At 38.2% G+C, this 22,249-nt stretch overlaps 2 protein-coding genes and 1 pseudogene across 2 annotated transcripts; 2 read left to right on the top strand and 1 right to left on the bottom strand.

Annotated features, from left to right (window-relative positions):
• The first annotated feature begins 8,368 nt into the window (after positions 1-8,368).
• LOC125195494 (putative F-box/LRR-repeat protein 9) lies at positions 8,369-9,909 on the top strand. Its single transcript, XM_089056961.1, has 2 exons — positions 8,369-8,856; positions 9,267-9,909. The coding sequence occupies exons 1-2, from the start codon at positions 8,369-8,371 to the stop codon at positions 9,829-9,831; spliced, it is 1,053 nt and encodes a 350-aa protein (XP_088913087.1). The 3' UTR covers positions 9,832-9,909.
• A 1,047-nt stretch (positions 9,910-10,956) lies between these two features.
• Positions 10,957-11,576, top strand: LOC125195493 (tubulin beta-1 chain pseudogene; annotated as a pseudogene).
• Positions 11,577-16,660: 5,084 nt separating this feature from the next.
• LOC148929627 (uncharacterized) lies at positions 16,661-18,063 on the bottom strand. The gene is made up of 2 exons (XM_089056960.1): positions 16,935-18,063; positions 16,661-16,674 (listed from the first exon to the last, which is right to left on the bottom strand). The coding sequence occupies exons 1-2, from the start codon at positions 18,061-18,063 to the stop codon at positions 16,661-16,663; spliced, it is 1,143 nt and encodes a 380-aa protein (XP_088913086.1).
• Between the last annotated feature and the right edge of the window lie 4,186 nt (positions 18,064-22,249).

The raw sequence follows: 22,249 nt of genomic DNA, 5'->3' as shown, positions 1-22,249 counted from the left end.
TACCGCTAGCCGAACGGGAATCTCGCTGATCTATCAATTTTTTTCACACCAAATATCTTTAATTAAATATTTCTTAGTCTAGTTTGCAAATTTAACATTAGTGAAGATACAAATTTCTATACCTTTGACCAAGAACCACATATTACAGAAACTCGTATACCAAATATCCCAAATCAGGTTTTGCCCCTCAAAATGGTGAATAGTGAATATTGAAGCGATCATTCATTTGTAATGATTACTGTGGTGAATACTAAATTTTATTAATAATTTATAACCTAAAATAGCTATAGGGTATGAAAGCCTTCATACAAATACTGTCAAATACTTTACCAATTTACAAAATATTAAATCCTATTATTTCCAAAGCATTATGTCTTAATATTATTATCCAATAAACTAATCCGTGATTTTCGAAAGCTATGGAAAATAGATTAGATTCTACCTATTATGTATACATGCGCTAACATGTATCAGTGTGTTTGCAATTTATAAACGTTTAATTTCTCAGACTTCTTAAATTATGCAAAATGATATAACTCTTCTCATATTTAAAGGTATCCACATCCTATTCTAAAAATATCTATTTCATTCTTTTATATTTTTTATATCTAGACTTTTATATACATATAATCTAGATATTTTCTTAAATAATCTAGAGAATTCTCCTAAAATACCTATATATTTTAATATTTACTAATATTTAGAGAATTCTACATATGAGTCCTCTTCTAATGCTTATAATACTCTAATCCAAAACTAAGACTAAATCTACACCCTTGGATTTTGAAATGAGTGGATGAGATTAAAGCTCATAAATTTCAATAAATAGTAGACAAAATATCAACAAAAGAGTAATATCGTCATTATGTTATCATATGATAATTTTTGTAAGTGTTTTTTTATATCAACATTGTGTATTACAAATATCAACAATATGACATGAGAATATCAACACACGGACAAGAAAATATCAACATATTTTTATTGATATTTTACCTACACTATATTGAGATTTTGTATACACTATATTGAGATTTTTTTTGCATTTATTGATAAAATCTGATTATCAACATGTACGAAAATTGAAATATAATTTATCAAATTTCATCACCCGAACATCGTCGGAACATATGCAATTGAGATCTCGTTGGAATCCTTGTAAAATTATCTTTATTTTGATATATTTTTTGTGAAAAAATAATTTAAATCGGGAGAGTTACGTTACTTAAAGTTTTGAGATGATTTTGATGAGAGAGAATTGACATTAATACCCTTTAAGTTTATTTAATAATTTTTTTAATTTAAAATCTAATTGATGTGACATTATTTCAACTACTATACCTAATCTAATAGTCAAGATTTGGTCCTAATTTGTGATGACTAATTAGTTAACAATTGATAATTCCCATTCTATATACTACCCCCGTCCCCCAAAATTTGCTACACTTTGACCCGACACGGGTTTTAAGAAATGTAATGAAAAGTGAGTTGAAAAAGTTGGTGGGATGTGAGTCCTACTTGTAAAGTATTAGTTTTATAATAAAATGTGAGTATGAATGAGTTAGTGGAATATGAGATCCACTACCAAAAATGGTAAAAGTGAAGTGTATCAAATTTTCAGGGACGGACCGAAATGGTAATATGTATCAAATTTTCAGGGACAGAGGTAGTAATATTTTAATATTCCAACATTCCACGCATAAGTCTCCTTTTGTCTGTGCATCTTCCTTTTTTCTTTTCTCTCAACATTTTAAATCTGCAACCATGACTGCGTACCACGGAAAGTACGCTGGTAAGATTGTCAGTCTATTGCTTCTTTTAACCTTTTTCTAACCACGACTTTGTTCCTACTAGTATTAACACTCGTGTTATGCATGGGGTATAAGAGTTTCAAAAAATAAATACAATTTTTAATAAATTTATTGTAAATAAGAACCTGAAGCAATTTACAAAATAAAAAATGTAGTTATATATTCCCATTATATTTGATCTTGTGCCCTAGATTTTTAAGGGCTATTTAATCTTGAAGGGCTGATTACGATCAGATTCAGACCTTTTTTTACTTTCTCTTTTGTTAGAGTTTGTATACTAGAAATCACGTTTCGAGTGATTGAATACTGTAAAACTCTTATTTTATTTTTCAATGAATAAAACAGATTATTTTTGTCATAATGTTGTTATGTTTTACATTTAATGGATGTTAATGCATGTTTAAATGTATAAGTTAACTTAACAAAGTCTAAGTCTTTGTTTCAGTAGACCGGTTGTGGGCGTCGTCCACTTTAAGGTAATACGGTCAGTTCCAAACAAAGAAAAATATGAATTTCACAACCTAGATGGAATTAGACTACCCATCGAGAAAGGTTGCAATGTCAGTCCGCATATTTCTAAGCCTTACTGAAATAAGATGACATTGGTGTGGTATATCACTGAACGGATCTAACAGCAAGACTTGCCTTAGGCTATCTACTGAAAGGCGAGGTCTTGATAAATATTTATTTCTTAATCAATGTAGGTTAGCATTGAGCATACGGTATTGATTATGCATTGCTTTGACTTATCAAATGGTGCGGGTTTTTCGTAGCCCAATTATCCTGATATATTGGGCAGTGGTGATCGATATCTAGCGGTGCTAGAATTGCTATTATATTGAATCGTGCACGAGGTGAGTCTCGTTTGATAATGTCCTCAAGAGGAGTGCGAAACGAAGTTTTATTATTCGGAACCTAGCTAGTTGGAGTATGATTACTCTATGAATAATAAATAAGTGTTTCATGCTAAGTCCACTCTTAGAATTAATAAGAAGTTAATTAATTAAGTCAATAGCAGACATTAATTAATTAATGGACATATTAATCTTAAGCACGGGAAATGAAAGATAAACGGAAACCCGGATTACTTATAATTTCGGATTTGGATGGGGAGAGTTCAATATTACTTATGTAGTGGCTGCTCGTAATATTCCAATTATAACTTATATTAAATTGTGGGTTCAATTTAATTAGTAAAAAGTAAATTGGATGAGCCCATATCCAAAGCCTTCCATAGATCCCTGTCTGGGCCCAAAAGGAACTTAATATAAATAGGAGAATAAAGGAGACAGAAAATACAATTTTTCATCATTGTGATTTTCGAAAATTTCGACCTCTCCCAAGCTGAAGAGGATTTCGAATTTCAGTCCTATTCCAAAAAGGATTTCTTCTGTCTTCTTTATTTAAGTCCTAGTATTCTAGTAAGATCAGCCCACACTGATATTGGAGTACAGTTCGGGAACCAGAGAGAAGATTTGTGGTCTAGTACTCAAAGCATCACGTGGAGAAGTAGCTAGCCATCTTCAATTCTTTGGAGAATTAATTAGGTATTTTTCTGCTCCGTAGAAAAGCATGTTTTAGGTTTTCAATATTCTTAAAGCATGATTAATTCAAGTTATGAGCATGATACATGTGATAATTACGCGAATAGATTTTGTCTAAATAATCTGCTAAATAGATCTGATTATTATGTGATTTATTTACATGCTCTTCCGCTGCCAGCACCATCATCTTCTCCCTTAGAACTTGGTTTTTTGTCTTACAATATATCAAAATGAATCCACTTTTCACCTTAAAAGTATGTTAATATAATGCAATAAAAGACTACAATTTGATTCACATCAGATCTTGACGATACTAACAATTACATCAAAACTTTGCACAATAAGGTTGATGATTTGAGCCGAGGCCTCACAGATGCTGCACTCGATGGATCCAAATGCTCCTCAAGCAGCTCTAATTAGGAGCTTTTCACAAAACTAACTATATAGGATTTGTGGTTTCACAAAACTAACTAAATAGGATTTAATTATGAAATTTTATGGTGTTATTTTTTGGATTTGTAGTGCCTTTTTATATGAATTGTCATCTTTTACACAAGTGCCGAATACAGAAACAACAAATAGAACGGAAGTAACATAATACTAATATTTGACAAATAATTCTATCATGAATGGTGGCTACATTTTATTTTACTTTTTTGTCTAATGTAGGGAGTTTTAGGCAGAATGAGAAAATTACCCTTACAAGCAATATTTTCTTCAAACTACATCAATTCCATAATGTATCACCAAAACTATGTCAATTTGTCAAGATCTATCTTGAATCCAGCCATCTCAGCCTCACGGCATATTTCCTTATACTTTGCAAGTCTATAACAATAACAAGAATCTATAACATGTTTTTACAATCCTTCCACCTTTAACATCGAATTAATCTTAAAAGCTTCAATGATTGGCAAAAAGAGGTCAAGGGATCTGGGTTGATCATTATTTTCACTTTGGGCCGGAATGTAATTTGGAGCTTGGGGCAGAATAATTAAAGATTGGGTTGAAGATTAATTTCTAGTGTCATGGGTTGATGGAGATAGGAAGCTCGAGCAGCCTTGAAAATAAATGAAAAAGAAGTGAGTGAAAATAAATTTTATTAGTGTTTCAAATTAGTACATTCGTCAAAAACTAACATTGTTATTTAACTTATTTTTCATTCTATTATACTCACTCCAAACTTTTTTCATCCTGTACGCAAATATTATTTCTCCAAATAATATCCCGTGTATTGCCATATAAGAATTTTATCAACATGTAAATACACATATAATTTTCAGTTAATATTTTAAGAAGTCTAAAAAGAGAAATATGAGTGATTGTAAATAAGATTGAACTCGATTCTTACTATATACATGAATTTGATTACTTTGTAAAACAGAATTGAAAATTTAATTTTCCTACTTTAGTTGAAGTAACACCAAATGTACGACCTGATATTAAGAAAATAACACATAGTATGTGTTCGTATTAATAAAAATGTTAATGTGATGCAATATTGTGCCTAATAATGACATTAATTTAGTTTCACTTTTTATCATTATTTATTGGTGTTTTATATTATTATTTGATTTAGCTAAATTTTAATTCAATATATATGACTTTACGGTCAATTTGTCAAATAATACTATGCTACTTCCATGCTATTTGCTCTTTCTGCATTTGGAAATCCAAAAAATCACACTTCATAAAAAATAAATCAACATAAAAATATAATTCAACACCCCAATCACTCGCCTATAAATATTCTTGACCGTTAATATTTAACGGATTCGTCAGTTTTGGGCTAATTGTGGTCCGAATTGAAATTCAAAAGTTAATGTTTATGACCAAAATTGTAAAATGACCGATAATGTTTGGGAGGGGGGTCAGCGCTGCGTGTGCGGCGTGGAAGGGGCGGTTCCATGGCAACCGCCGCTGGTGAATTTTATTTTTTTTGTTAATTATTTTCTATAAATACATCGAATTCTCTCATTTTTTCATTCACACATCCAGCTACAATTGACAATTCCATAGCCATATTTTCATTTCTCTAGATTTTTATTTGTAGTCAATATGCAAGGCTGAAATAGTGATTCCCCCGGCACTGAAGAATCTGGATACCGAGCAGCGCGGGTACTACAGTGGCGGTTCAAGTGTTGCGAGTGTCGGCACTAACAACCCCGCCATCGACGCGTATGCCAACTATTAATATCCACCTCCATCCCATACGTGGAGATCCAATCCCCCATCCTATCAGAGGCCTCGGGTCGTCCCCAATCGTCGTATGGGTATTACCGGCCCAACATGGACGCGGTTAACAATCTGCGTCCGGATACCACTTCTCTCTATTCCAACCCACCCAATCTCTAGGGGATTTTGATACTTTCACATTCGAGCAGATGGGTTGAGTCCGGGGTGGTGGGAGCCCCCTTCATCGGCGCCGGTACAGGGACGAACCGAGACACCAGTTAGGGGGGGTCAGGGCCACGGTCGCGGCAGTGGGGCCTCGGTATACTACTCGAGAGAGGAGTCCATTGCGGTGGCTAAGGCCTGGGGGGCCATCACGTCGAAAGCCGTAGTTGGAACAGATAAGACAGAAGCAGGCTTCTAGGCCCGCATCCTAGAGGCCTACAATGTGTTCAAGCCGGAAGACACCCCGGAGCGGAATGCGGACCATATCCGCAAAAAGTGGGAGATGATTGCTACCGCCTGCAAGAGGTTCTCGGGCATCTACGAGAACAACCTCCGCATCAGTGGCGGATCCAGGACTCATAAACGGAGGGGGCGAAATGTATATTAGTAGGTTGGTTTAGGGCGAAAATGACAATTTTTTTCAGTTTTCGGGGCGACGTCGGGGAAAACGGAGGGGGCGGACATGATAAATTTACGTCCGGATAAGAGGAAATTAGTCGCACGGAGGGGGCGACCGCCCCCTCCTGCCCCCCCCCCCCCCCCAATCCGCCACTAGGGCTGGCAAAATATACCGTCATACCGAAATACCGCACTTACCGTACCGAAAAAATACCGAAAATACCGAATTTTCGGTATACCGCACTTTTCGGTACGGTATGATACCGTACCGACAAATTAAGGTACGGCAAAGGTATGGATTTTTCATATATCGAGGTATACCGCACCATACCGCATCATACCGCAGTTACGATATATACCGCAAAATTACGGTATATACCGTAATTTTGCGGTATAAACCGTTAATAATTATATATATTTAATATATTTATTATTTATAAAATTATACTAATATTTTTAAATGACATGAATTATGTTTGATTGTAATGGAATTTTATATTTTGAACATTTTCTAGATAGATAAAATGTTATTTTCAATATTTTATACATCACACCGGTATCATTTGCGGTATACCGCGGTATACCGCAATACGGTACGGTATACCGAAATGTCGGTAAGGTAAAGGTTTTCAAAGATTGATATGCCGAATTTTCGGTATACCGCATTGCGGTATACCGAAGAATTCGGTAAGGTATAGGTATGACATTTTCTCATACCGCAGTTTGCGCTACGGTATGCGGTATGAGATTTTCGGTGCGGTATACCGTACCGTGACAACCCTATCCGCCACTGCTCCGCACAGCTGAGAGCGGCCGCAGCGAAACTGACATAAAGGCTTTGTCGCTAGAGATGCTTCGAGTCCATGGGCACCCCAGATTCAGCTATTGGGACGAATATGTCCTTCTAATATGTCCTTCTGCAGGACTCTCCGTAATTCAAGGCCCTCTGCGAGGAAGAGGGTGGGTCTGGGCCGAAGCGGAAGAGACCCGACCTAGGCGGGAACTTGGACTTCCAGATGCCACTTAGTGAGTAGCGGCAGTGTTTTTATTTAAAATTAGGGGTGACGAAACGGGTTACCCGCGGGTATCCGCACCCGACAAGGCGGTTACCCGTACCCGATTTTAGCCAATTTTTTTGTCCCTATATCCGCCCCGTGACATATCGGGATTACCCAACACGGGGTATCCCGTACACGACATTGCAGGTACCCGTATCCGACGCGAAATCATAATAAAAAAATTGAAAACCATAATAACCGTTAATGTTCCACAATTTACTTTATTAATATCGATGATAAACTTTGAATAAATTGAGAATAAAAGTGAGAGGACACTCTATAGCTAGTTCAGGTGAGTTTTCAATTGTATGTTCGTTAAAATATACAAATATTTCAAAAGAACTCTTAGATTATATAAAAAGTACTCCCATTGTTCTGCCTTAATGGAGGTATTTTTATTTTCTTCACTCATTTTAGAAAAAATAATAACAGAAATACTCTTCTCTATATTATTATCTCTCTTAATTGATTTTTTCTCCATTCTTACTATTTTATTTTTAATTTTTCAAAGTGAGTGCGTATATGACTATTAATATTTAATTATTTACTATTTTTTCTCCACTTTAACTATTTGAAACGCCTCTATTAATATGGAATGGAGGGAGTATTAAAAAAAGGTATGTGACCAATACTAATAATAACGGGTATTATCAGGACTAACAGGTATACCCACGCGGATATTGGGTATACCCGCTACACAATATACTAACTACTAATTAAATAATGTGATTTATGTTTGTGATATGATATAAAGTACTGTCGTCTCTGTCCCTGAAAATTTGATACATATTACCATTTCGGTCCGTCCCTGAAAATTTGATACACTTCACTTTTACCATTTTTGGTAGTGGATCTCATATTCCACTAACTCATTCTTACTCACATTTTATTATAAAACTAATACTTTAAAGGTAGGACCCACATCCTATCAACTTTTTCAACTCACTTTCCATTACATTTCTTAAAATCCGTGTCGGGTCAAAGTGTAGCAAATTTTGGGGGACGGAGGCAGTAATTGTTATTGGGTTGGACAAATTTTTGTAGCCGTGGACAATTAAAATGGTCCGAGAGGGAGTAATTTGAAGCGTGGAGCCTATAATTATATCAATATTTTAAAACATTCCACACCCAACCCAATACCGAAACCTAGATATCGAAGATGCGCAGCACAGGAATGCAAATTGAACCTCCAGTTCCGACGGCGGCCTCTTTCTCCTCAGCCCCGCCTTGGCCGCAATGGACCGAACTTCCCCAAGATTTGACGGTGAATATATTGCAAAGGCTGCACCCCGAAGAGATACTGATGAGCGCGCAGTTTGTGTGCACTACATGGTGGAAAGCCTCCAAGGATCCCTCCATGTGGCGCCTCATTCATTTGGATATTCGACGCCGCGATTTCTGGAACATCTGCCGCTGCGAATCTGATAACCTTTACCCTTGCAGTTGCTATACCTGTTGCTGCCCCGTCCACGCACGTGACACATTTCCCCGTTGCGAAGTCAACACACTTGACATAATTTGCTCCTGCGCAGTCAACCAATTTGACCACATTTTCCGTTGCGCAGTGGATCGTAGTCAGGGACAATTGCTCCATCTAACGCTTGCCGGTTCTCACCTCGATCCCTTGCTAAACTATGTAGCCCACCGGTACGAATTGCTCCCTTTTTAATTTCTTATGATCGTAATGACCCCTTCCTTGGGCAGGGCAACACAGGATTTTATGTAGTTTTATTTTGTGCGTTAAGTGGAGAGAGTAAAGTATGTAGTTTTATTTTGTGCCCTTTCTTGCGCATCACGGGATTTTATGTAGTTTTATTTTGTGAGTGAAGTGGAGAGAGTAAAGTAAGAGAAATGGAATAAAGTAGAGATAAAAGTGTTGTCATTTTAAGCAATGAGTAATCTTGGATGGGACAAACCAAGAAGGAAAGTGAGTCATTTTCATTGTGAACGGAGGGAGTACTAATTTATCTCAGTTTTTATACTATCTCAGTTTTTATACTACTACTACTGTTAAATGTATAAATTTGTAAACTTATTTGTAAACTTAATTGTGACAGATCAAGTCAGCTTCGATGCCTTAAGCTTGTAGAGTATCTATATAATTATGGAGGACGAGGAAGTACTCCTTTGACTTTGCAAATAACAAAATTGCAACAATTGGAAGAGTTGCACCTTGTCATGAGGCCATGGGTCGATCCCCGGGATTTTGAAACCATTGGCATTGCTTGCCCAAACTTGAAATCATTTACATATCACAACTGTGAAACTAGGGGTCCGGATTTTAGAGAGTATGCTGCCGCAATTGGGAAAACCATGCCTAATCTGCACCATCTCCGGCTTTGTCAATTTATGACTGGAAATAAGGTGCTGGAACCGATTCTCGATGGCTGCCCCAACCTCAAATCACTTGATGTTAGGCGATGCTCTGGTTTTGATAAACAAGGCAAAAGATGTTTTGAAAAAGATCTGTGGCTCTATTCCGACTCTATCAGTTTCGTGGATTGGGTTAAGAAATGGCAGGATAGCTATGATTCTGATGCTCCGTATCCTCCTGGTTGTATGAATGCTGGTGCTCTTTGTGATGTTTTTGATTGGAATTACTTTTATTGTGCTTTTTATTAAAAATTTGTTGCTAGATATTGAAATTTACATGCTATGAATCAGTGATAGTTGCTATTATTGTGCAGTGGGCACATGACACTGAACTAGACTATCAACTATATATAACTATATACTCAAAATCTTGATGTTATGTTTTATTATGTTTTATGCTTTGAATGTTTAATTTTGGTTGTTACTACAAAATTGGATGAATTTTATCCCTAGTAAGACATGTCTCAAAACAATGTTGAGCCCTGTTTCATTCTAGGAACATTATTAGTTAAATTGAAACTCATCTTATCCGTGACACCAGAAGAGCATTTCACATCTAAACAAAAGAGGTGAAATCATTCATCCTCTATTATAAATTAATTTTTAATTATATTACTCCTAGTACTAGTAATAAAAAAAAACATGAATAAGAGAAGGGGTGGTGTGGGCAGTTGAAAGTTGAACGAGGAGCCTCGTATTTCGATTTTCAATAAATTCGTATCATCACACCCACACTCAATTCTCTATGACTGCAATACCTAGACTACGAGGGTGTTCGGTTTGTAAAGATTGCATCACATATTAAATATGCATTCTGTTTGATTTATGAGAATCAATCCCACGACTCAATCATATATGGGTAATTAGTCATGACTAATCTCCTATGACTAAAATAATCTCACAACTCAATCCTAAATTATATCTTGACATTATTTTATCTAGAAAACTGAACACCACCGACTAATCAGCCTGGCGTTTTTGTGCTTTCTCGTTGACACAGTTCAATAATCCTAAAGTATTGTGAATGGATTGAAGTATTTTTCTGATTGCAAGTATGGGAATATACGTTGTTAGCAAAGAAGTGATGATAAATCAATATTCCACATGTGAATCTCCCGGAAGATGAAGTAAAAGAATTTCTAAATAATTATATTTTTTCATTTGTGAGTTTTAAATTTCGTGTCATGATATTATTTCTCATTTTAGAAAATTAATTCATAGTTGGAAACAACTGTATAACCAATCTATAATTTTACATGATTGTGAACTCTAGCTTTAGATTTTATGCATGCTTTGGAAGTCAGAGAATTCATAACTTAGCAAAGGCAGTCATTATTCATTCTCTGCCTACGACGGTTTATAAGGTGTAGGATAATGCAAACTGAGGGTGATTATTCTATGGATTGTGACATTGTTCTGATATTTCTTCAACAGGATTTCAACTATGTCATTCCGGACAGGATGAAGGTGACATTCTCTGTCTTTCCATCACCAAAGGTATCCGACACTGTTAATTTGTTGAGCCATACAGTGCCACATTGTGTGTTCATCAGCTCGTTGAGAATGTGTTTGTGGATAACGAGGCTCTCTATGATATCTGCTTCCGAACTCTTAAGCTTTCCACTCCTTCCTGTAAGTTTGCTTATTTTGGTGATTTTTAAATGTACATGATTTAGCAGGCAGTATTTCTGATGCAAGCCATTATGGCTGTTGTATTGTAGTTGTTGATCTCAACGACCTTTTCTCCGGCACCATGAGTGGCATCACATGCTGTCTCCGTTTCTCATGCCAACTCAATTCTGACTTTAGGAAACTGCCTGTCCCCTTTCGACTGCTTCATTTTGCACCCTTAACCTCCCGAGGCTCCCAGCAGTATAGAACTCACATGATGTGTGGTGCTGACAGCCTCAGCCAAAGAAGTTGAGGAACTGATGATCAATGCACAGAACAAGAATTCATCCTATTTTGTCGAGTTAAAGTCCAGTGTGTGTTAATCTGGTACTGAGAAACATGTGATCATTCTTGAGAGCCACATTTTCTTGCTCGTCTTCATCAATGGTGCCAATCTTCCCCCAGCTCATTGCTTTAACTTCTGTCTATACCATTACCACCTCCCTCTCTCTTTAAAACAACCAACTCGATCAACATCCATCCATGCTGTCTATACATCTCTTCAAGCCTCTCCTTCTTGTCGTCTTTGTGTCTGATCTTTGTGAGCATGTGGGTCGCAGCATGAGGAAGTAAATTCAGTTACAACCGATTTGGAAGCTTCCAGGCTAGATATAAAAGAGCTCTGTAAGCAAGATCACAGAGAGAGGAAAAAGAAAGAAGAGAATGAGAGATGTGTGTTTCACTATGTTTGGTGTGTAATTTTCATTTTCTGTACCCATCTGATAAGGCTAATTTCATGCATCGGTTATATGTGAAAAACACTATATTTTGCTGGGTCTAACACAGTTTCTAAGCCAGGTGTGTGACAGAATCGCTAGATCCAGGAGATGCTGGAGGGAATGGACTAGCGAAAGAATGAAGGAGAAGTGAGCAGAACTTAAGGAAAAAAAGGCTACAAGAAGGGAGTCAATAGCTGAGGGCAATAAAGTCTATTTATATCTCGCTGGGCCCCACTTCAACGCCTATAAATAGAGGAGCATGCAACACACAAGGAGACCACTTTTTTTTCACTCTTAGCTCACACACAACACACACACTTGGGAAATGGGAATTCTGGGATAGTTTAGGTTTTAAGGGGTCAAATCTTCAGAGAAATTTCGTCGTAACACCGTACGCGTGAGGGCGAAGATACAATCTATTTACTCTCGATGTTTTTGTGGCTCGATCTGGGGAATTCGGCTGTAGATCTGCGGTGTTGTTGTTGATCGGAGGTTGTTGGTTGAATTTGAAGTTATGGAATGTTTTTTTTTTTGCTCGAGTTTGTGTCCGATGCTTGGATCCAGAGCGGATTTAGCATCCGAGGCTGGATTTGAACAGGTGAAGTCGAGTTATGCATGGATTTTGAGTTTCTGTTTACTTTCTGTTTTGCTTCGTCTAGCATCCGTAGATCTGTTTAGTTTTTAATTGTTCTTCATTAAATCGTTAAAATCCAGTCTGCTCTGTTCCGATTACGCTCATACCTGTTTCTTCTGAGTTTTTATGCAAATTGGTTGGAGAAGATGATGTCGCTGTTAGTTAGTACCTTAGTTAGTTGTTTTTCCAGCTTTTTGTCCGTACTCTGCTTTTTCAGTTATGGTCCCCACCGTCAGTTTATTTCCCATATTTCCCAGATCTAGGTAGTTTAGAATAGTCTCTCAAATCTACTGATTGTTTCGGTTCTAGTTTACGTGCATGCTTTTGTTGTTTCGCCTAGATCTAGCTGATAGCGTAGCAGTTTGAAATACCAAGTTTAGTTTAATTTCCTCAACCCAAAAAATGCGTGGCAGCAGCCAAGTTTAGTTTGAAATCCTTAAGCATGATTATTACGCATCCATCTCTGTGGGATCGATCCCTACTTCCCTAAGCTAGGTTTTAGTAAAGTGGTTGAGGGTTTTTGAAGAAGTGCTCTGTGTGTCCGACGACCAGGATTTCCCAACGACCAGTGAGTTTTTAGACCGTGTGATCTAGCGGCTTTGCTGGACCTAGGAAACCTATTATTTCTTTCTGTGCACGCAGTGACCACACTGTAGAAAACGGTAGTAGGGTTTTAATTCTCTTCAATATATCAACAATGTAGAGTTTACATGAATATATAGCCTAGGATTTTCTATACATGGTAAACCTAGATTACACTAATTAAATGTGAAATATTCTCCCATATCAATTCCTGATTTTGTGCAATATCTTCTAACACTCCCCCTCAAGCTATGTAACGGGGTTGCCGATACTTAGCTTGCCAAGTACTTCTCGAAACGACTTTGAGTTTACTGCCTTTGTCAAGATGTCTGCCAGTTGATCTTCGGACTTGACATAGGGCATCTCCACCACCTTAGCCTCCAAATTCTCTTTTATGAAGTGTCGGTCTACTTCCACATGTTTGGTTCTGTCATGTTGTACCGGGTTTTCAGAAATACTAATGGCTGCCTTGTTGTCACAAAATAATCTACAAGGTAGAGTAGAGTGGAGGTTCAACTCCGTCATCAACTTCCGTAGCCATAATATCTCTGTTAATCCGCTCTTAATTCCTCTGAACTCTGCCTCTGCACTCGAGAGTGCTACTACTTTTTGCTTCTTGCTCCTCCATGTTACAAGATTTCCTCCAACAAAGGCAAAGTATCCTGCGGTTGATTTCCTGTCATTCGGGTTTCCTGCCCAGTCAGCATCAGTAAAACCATGTATCTCCATGTGTCCGTGTTTCTCAAACATGAGCCCATGCTCGGCTGTTCCCTTCAAGTATCGTACGATTCTCAGCACTGCCTCCCAGTGCTCTCCTTGTGGTGCATGCATGAACTGACTCACTACTCCTACTGCATATGCAATATCTGGTCTTGTATGAGAGAGGTAGATCAGCTTCCCAACAAGTCTCTGGTATCTCCCCCTGTCAGTCGGTTCTCCATCTTCCTTAATCTGTAGTCCATGATTTTGCACCATAGGGGTATCTGCGGGCTTGCAATCTAACATCCCAATTTCTGCCAATAGATCGAGTATGTACTTCCTCTGATTTATAAAGATCCCTTTCTTCGATCTTAGTACTTCAATACCTAAGAAATACTTGAGGAGACCTAGATCCTTCATCTCAAATTCCTGGAATAAATTCTTTCTGAGCTCTGCTATTTCTTCCTCATCATCTCCGGTGATGATCATGTCGTCTACATAAATAATCAGACACGTAATCTTGCCCCCTTTCTTCTTGAGGAATAGAGTGTGATCTGAATTACTCTGTTCATACCCATACTTCTTCATAACCTCTGTGAACCTTCCAAACCATGCCCTTGGAGATTGCTTTAACCCATATAATGTTTTCTTGAGTTGACACACTTCTCCTACCTGAAACTCCTCGGTGAACCCAGGTGGTGGTTCCATAAACACAGGTTTTGGTAATTCCCCGTGTAGGAACGCGTTAGTCACATCAAACTGATGAAGTGGCCAATCTTTGTTTGCTGCGATCGAGAACAACACTCTCACAGTGTTGATCTTGGCTACTGGGGAGAATGTTTCGTCATAATCTACCCCATAAGTCTGAGTGTACCCCTTTGCCACAAGTCGTGCTTTATACCTCTCAATTGTACCGTCTGGTCTTCTCTTTATCGTGAACACCCATCTACACCCAACTGTCTTTACTCCATCAGGCAATTTCCCTTTCACCCATGTATTGTTCTTCATAAGCGCCTTCATCTCAGTCAGCAAGGCTTCCCTCCATTTCTTATGTTTCATAGCTTCTTTGGCTGACTGTGGGATTTCTTCTTCTTCATATAATGCAGCCTCAAAGGCTCGTGCCATCTTGGTGAGATTTCCTTGTACGAAATTTGCTACCGCATACCGGCTTTTCTTCCCAATCCTCTCGGGGGAATATCTTTTGGGTGGAATTCCTCTCGTAATTCGATAAGGGAGTATATACCTCCCGGTATCTCCATCAATAGTGTTATCTTCTTCTTGGGGTTCTGTATCAACAGTGTCAGAAATAACTGGACTTTCAAGTGTCGGTTCAGGGATTACCTCGGATATCGTCGGAGGAGAATCACATGGGGGCGGATGAGATGGCCCTTGTGGAGAGACCTGCTCGGCGGCAGTGACAACTGACTCGGGTGGATCCTCAATTTGAGAAGTTGGAAATGGCACAACCCAACTTAGATAGTCCATAGAACTATCTGGAACACTCTCCCCCTGACTACTAAGGTGGGTATGGTAAAAGAATTCAGTCTCCAAGAAATTACAGTTCATGGTCGTGGTGATTTTTCTGGTTTGAGGGTCAAAGCATCTGTATCCCTTCTGGTTCACCCCATACCCTACAAACACACATTTGGTTGCACAGGGTGACAGTTTATTTCTCTCGTGTTTTGGGATATGAATATATACAGTACAACCGAATACCTTGGGTGAGAGGTTCATATGTTGTGGAATTTTAGTTTGTTTGGATAGTGTATCGAGGGGAGTTTTCATGTGGAGGATTTTGGTCGGTAGGCGGTTGAGGAGGTAAACTGATGTGGCAATGGCTTCTGGCCAGAAAAACTTGGGGACCTTGGATTCAATCATAAGAGCCCGGGTCATTTCTAAAATTGTCCTATTTTTTCGTTCAGCTACCCCATTTTGTTCGGGTGTATAGGCACATGAAGTTTGATGGATCACTCCGTTTTCCTTACAAAATTGGGTCATGGGGCTGTTCACAAATTCCCTCCCGTTATCGGACCTAAGGGTTTGGATAGTGGTATGAAATTGGGTTTGTATCAGTTTAAAGAAGGTGACAAATTTATCAAAAACTTCAGATTTATGTTTCAAAAAATAAATCCAAGTCATTCTAGTGCAATCATCAACAAAAATCACAAAATATCGAAAGCCATTCCCCCCAACAACTGGTGCAGGGCCCCAAACATCAGAGTGCACTAAAGAAAACATGGATTTCATACGAGTATTTGTAGGTTTGAATGACTGTCTGTGGCTCTTAGCCAAAACACAAATTTCACAAGAAAAGTCGGAAGGAATAGAAATGTTTGGATAAAGTAATTTAAAATAACCAGGGGAGGGGTGCCCTAGTCTTCGGTGCCATAGCCAAGTTTCCTGCTTCGTGGACCCGTGAGCCAACATCGCACTGCCATGTTGAGCTATCTCGTCCACGTAGTAGAGTCCCTGCTTCTCAGTGCCACGCCCAAGAATCCTCCTCGTCTGAATATCCTGCAAGATACAAAAGTCGGGATGCATCAGGAGTGTGCAATTTAATTCCTTAGTCACATGACTAATAGACATCAGCCTCTGAGATAAAGTAGGGACATATAGGCAATTTGTAAGACGGAGGGTAGGTGAAATTTCAACTGTGCCAGATCCCACAACATTAATCAAATCCCCGCCCGCGGTTTTAATATATGATCTTGGAACCTCACTAAAGTCAAGAAAATCATCTCTATCTGGAGTCATGGTATCGGTAGCCCCACAATCAAATATCCAGCCCTTTGAATGTTTATCAGTAATATCAGACACATGAAATGCAGCGGAAAAATCTCGTAGGGGTGCAAATTGATTTTCTGACTCAAAATTGGGGTAAATATTTAATTTCTGGGAAGTCAGGGGTGCACTTTTAACTTTCGGTAAGTCTGGGGGGTCAAACTTAATAAGATGGGGTCTTTTTCGATAATTCATAAACTGCTGGGGTTCAAAATTATAATTCCCAAACTTTAAATTAGGGTTTGGATAAAATCCAAACCCTTTACCTCCTCTGGATGCGCCGCCGACGTTCTCTGCATAATTCCCGACGCCCCTCACTCCTCCGCCGACCGGTGAAGCTTCCTGATGCGTCCCTGCTCCAGTTCCGGCCGGTTCCCCATGGTTCCCGGCTTCAATCCACCGCGGCCCTCCATCTCCGTTCACCCCGATCGCGATTTTTGCTTGGGCCTGTGATGCCCTCGCCTTTTGTCGTTCCTCCCACCATTCTGGGTATCCAAGCCGTTTGAAGCAGGTCTCCCAAGTGTGTTTTTGTTTTCCACAATGGGAGCACCACAATTTTGACGTATCGGGTCTGTTTCCCGGTCGGTTGTTGGTGGCGGCGCGTGGCGGTGGTGGTCCGTTACGGTGTGGAGGTCGCTGGGTCTGTGCGGCGAAGCCCTGGCCGATTTCCCCAAGTGATGAATCGGTGTTTCCACCGTAGGCTTCTCCGGTGGGTGGAGGCGACGCCGGTGGCATGATTCGACGTCGAGCCGCCTCCGTCTTCACCCATCCGTATGCAGCCTCTACTGATGGGGTCGGCTCCTCCTTCAGGATGTCTCTCCGAATCGAATCATACTCCTGATTCAGCCCAGTCAGAAACTTGATTAAACGCTTCTCGTTTGAGTGCGTTCGAAACTGATCAATCCCCTTGTCGCAACAACTAATCGGTTGTTTCTGGCTTCTGTCAATGCTGATCCACAGCCCGTGGATCCTCCGGTAATACGTCTCTAGATCGAGACTTCCTTGTCTGATGTTTATCGCCTTTTCTTCCAGGTCGTAGATATGGTATTTGTCGGCTCTGTTTTCGAACGTCACAGCGAGGTTATCCCACAACGCTTTGGCTGTTTGGTGGTGGGCGAAATCGGCGACGATATCATTCTCGATGTTGTCGACGATCCACGAGAACACTACCAAGTCGTTCTCCTCCCACTCGTCGAACCCCTTACTCCCGGGTTCTGGGGGTTCATTCCGGATGTACGAATAGGCTCCTCGGCCTCCGATTTTCACCTTGATCAATCTTGACCATAGGGGGTAGTTCTTCCCATTCAATTTGAATGCGATGGTGACACTTTTGCTATTTCTCAAACTGGTTATCTGTTCTGGCTGTTCTGGTTTTGTATCATCTGAATCTGACATTTTGCTGGTTTGTAGGGTTCGATTTTTGGTCGGAAAAAAAAAGGTCGGGAAAGGTATTTCAGGGCTGTGATGAAAATTTTCTGAGCCTGGATCGTTGCTGCTCTGAGGCCATGTAGAAAACGGTAGTAGGGTTTTAATTCTCTTCAATATATCAACAATGTAGAGTTTACATGAATATATAGCCTAGGATTTTCTATACATGGTAAACCTAGATTACACTAATTAAATGTGAAATATTCTCCCATATCAATTCCTGATTTTGTGCAATATCTTCTAACACACACACCCCTAGTTGGTATCTTCACCATCAAAGATTGGAAGTCATAAACATATCCATCCTTTCTGTGGACGTAGACAAAGTTTGCCGAACCACGTAAACCGTGTGTTATCTCTTTCTCTTTGGTTAATCTCAACAGGTGGGAAGTATTAGCTGCCTGAGAAAATAAAAAAAAAAACTCACAAAATTCGAGTTGGTGGTGATCAAGGCAGCAAAGATGTACGAAACTTGGGCAATAGGTATTGTGTTGGGTCCAAGGCCGTTTGGTACAAAGGAGAGTCAGGCCCTTATAATATAGTACTCCCTCCATTCTATAATAGGAGTCACTCTTATTGTGGGCACGAGTTTTAAGAAATGTAAAGAATAGTGAGTTGAAAAAGTTAGTGGAATATGAAACTCACTTTTTTATATTGGTTTTATAATAAACTGTGAGTAAAGTGAGTTAGTGAAATGTGAGACTTACTTACCATTTATGATAAACATCAAGTGTGACTCTTATTATGGGACGGACTAAAAAGACAAAGTATGACTCTTATTGTGAGACCCGGCCGGGAGTACTTTCTAATAGAAATTAAATGATATGTACATTAATATGAGCACCATCCATCATTGTTGTCATTATGTAAGGTATGTTTAGCATTATATGACATTTATATTTTTAATTTGATTATGAAACATATACACTTACTTAAATAAGTACATGTCTACTACGGGGAGTGTTATAATGCTAACTCAATACTTAATTGTTAACTATAACTATATAAAAGCTCTTGGATATTAAAATCAATGGCCTAGATCATCATCCTCGAAATGCCAATACGATCAACAAAAAACGTCAATAAGGATATTAAGGTCAATCTGAATAAATAGAGACCATATTTGCTCTAGTTCTATCCCAAAAAAAAAAAAATTTCTATTTATCTCCACATGTGCAATATTTCTTATATTGTACAATTTCTTCTTAATTGCTGTGATGATACCAAATGTGAATATTATTTCTCACATTCTAGGCCATCTAAACACAGAATGAGACACACGAGGTATAAAAAACCATCTTTGTGGCTTGTGAAGATGACATGGAAGAAGCTGTATCAGCTCTGAATTTGGGGATTCGGACATTCACGTAGTGCGGATACGAGCCGACGGTTTGCCATACATTTTGACGACGTTGGGCTCTTGAGATTTTCTGCCCGACATTTTAAGGAGTTATTATACTATCATGAGAAGATGAGAAAAATAGAAAATGGTATGGAATTAGGGGGTTATATAGGGGTTGATATGTGTATTTAATATTTATAGGCTGGGCAGAGTATTACAACTCATATTACGATTGTTGATAATAGGATTTATGTAATATTGTTGACTGCTGTTATTTACTTATCATACAAGCAATTCATTTCATTCTAATTAGTGAAAATAATGTTGCTAAATAGCAAAAAAAATATGACCAATTTAATCACACAAATAAATAAAGATTTAATTTGGTCTCGTACATTTTTTTTTGTCACACAACAGTAATAGAAGAAACTGCACTCATCCATAATTAATAACGAATACAAATAACAATGTGCATAAAAAAACTCATCTAATATCAAATAGTGAATATAAAAATAATTTAAAGAACATATTCTCTACATTAAGTGATGATGATAAATAGTTAAAGTAAAGAGAAAGTAAAGGAAAAGAGAATAATATACAAGAGAGTCGTATTTATATTATTCTCCTAACTATTTATTAGTATCATTTCCGCAATAACGGGCGAAAAGAAACACCCCACTGATAGTGGGACGGAAGGAGATAGTGGGACGGAAGGAGTACACGTATATAGTGATATGATTTCGTATTATTATTTGGATTAGAGTTTAGCCTTATATCTATGGTAAGTTAGAATGACTTCTCAGCTTGAGTTGTGAGTATCGTGCGAATTTCAAGTCATTTTAAAAGTCCTTCGGCATCTATGGTAGGAACTGCATCACATGATTTAAGTGTACATATTAAAAAATTAAATCATCACACACTAGTACATCCACATACCAAAATCGAAGATATAAGAGGATTAAAAAAAACTAATGTCTCTTTTAGTTATATTTGTTGATATCATATTTATCGATTGTATTATTTTGAGATGCAAACATTATAAAGATACAATTTATATTAAAAATTTTATAATATATTTTCAAACACCACCTTACTCTAGTTTCTAGTTACGTCTGCAACGGTGGTTTCGCTTAGGAATACCACAGAGCAAATCATGGATCATCCGCGCCTTGCGACCTCATTCGACCTAGGCAGATGGAATCGATTCGTGAAATACTTGATTTCCTGCTTGATTTCATGGAGGAAGGTAGCAAAGAAGCACGAGATATGGAGATCCAAATTGCATCCGCATCTCTCGCAGCTGAAGATGTGTTGGAATCTCATCTTGCTGATCAGATCCAAATCAGTTCGAATTCGCCACTGAAATTGCAAAATGTGATACAAGAGATGGATTCAGTGAAGTTAAACGTTGAAAGAAAAGGGGAATTTTGAGGAATGTGCAACCAACATACCCTAAATCACGTGCTCCTACCTAGACAACCAAAAGTCCAAAGAAGGATATGGTGGGAGATGATGAGGAATTGCTTCTGCTCTTGGATGTGTTCACCGGAACGAATTCTAGCCGTCAGATCATCTCGATCGTAGGTATGGGGGGCATAGGTAAAACAACTCTGACTAGAAATGCTTTTGAAAATTGTCTTATTATTCAACATTTTGACATTCGTGTTGAGTTACAATCTCTCATAGCTACAGTGATAGAGAGCTTCTGTTAGAACTTCTTACATGCTTACCGATACTGAACATAGCAAACCCTAGTGAAATTGGTCAAGAACCCAAAGATCAACTAGGACTCAAATTATACCAATATTTGTATGGTAGAAGATATCTAATTGAGCTGGATGATATCTAGAGTGTTGAGTCTTGGGACAAATTGAAGTTTTTCTTTCTTGATAATGGTAATGGAAGCTGAATTCTTGTGACTACTAGGTTATCTACTGTTGCTACTCACTTTAGTTTATCGATTGTTAGGATGGATTTTCTAGATGGGGATAAGATCCATGCCATATTTTTTACCAAAACATTTCGAAGTCGCCACAACAAATGAATATACAGGAGGCGATACAAGAGATATTTTGCGAAGTTAAAGGTTGAAAAGGAAAGAACTTTTTTTTTCCCTACAACTTTAAGGAGAGATCAAAGGTTAGTGATGACAGACCCAATACCCTTGCCATTATCGCCATGGCCGCCCTTACTTCCGGATGGTTGCATGACTGTATCTGAAGAAAAAAGATGGAGAGAGAAGGAGTTGTGAGGGAAAAGATATTATTCATGTATTCAATTATTAGTGTTTAACCTTATACTTATGGTACCGTGCAAATTTCAAGTGACCGTGCGAATTTCATGTGACCGTGCAAATTTTAAGTCATTCTTTTATAGAAGCAGTGTGAATAAAATACATATAAATTATTCAATTATTAGGGTTTAATCTTATACTTATGGTACCGTGCAAATTTCAAGTGACCGTGCGAATTTCAAGTCATCGTGCAAATTTCAAGTCATTCTTTTGTAGAAGCAGTGTGAATAAAATACAAATTATTCAATTATTAGGGTTTAGCCTTATATCAATGGTATTTTAGAATAACTTCTCAGCTCGAGTAGCAAGCACCGTGCAAATTTCCAGTAATTAATAAGATAATGTTTACGACCTATTTCGACGTCTCTATAGGAACTGCACCACATAATTCAAAACATAATTATATCATATAAATTAATAAACTAAATCATCACAAATGCAAAGGACTTCCTCTATCAACTGTTGTGATCGGGGGTTTCTTGCAATGTCCAGTAGGTCAAAACTCAAAAGACAACTGA

The sequence above is a fragment of the Salvia hispanica genome, chromosome 4, assembly GCF_029641045.1.
Source record: "Salvia hispanica isolate PSC_SH4W2 chromosome 4, Shi_PSC_v1, whole genome shotgun sequence".
Classification (NCBI taxonomy): Eukaryota; Viridiplantae; Streptophyta; class Magnoliopsida; order Lamiales; family Lamiaceae; genus Salvia; species Salvia hispanica.
Note: the sequence above shows the minus strand (reverse complement) of the source record. Positions and strands in the feature narration are given on the sequence as shown.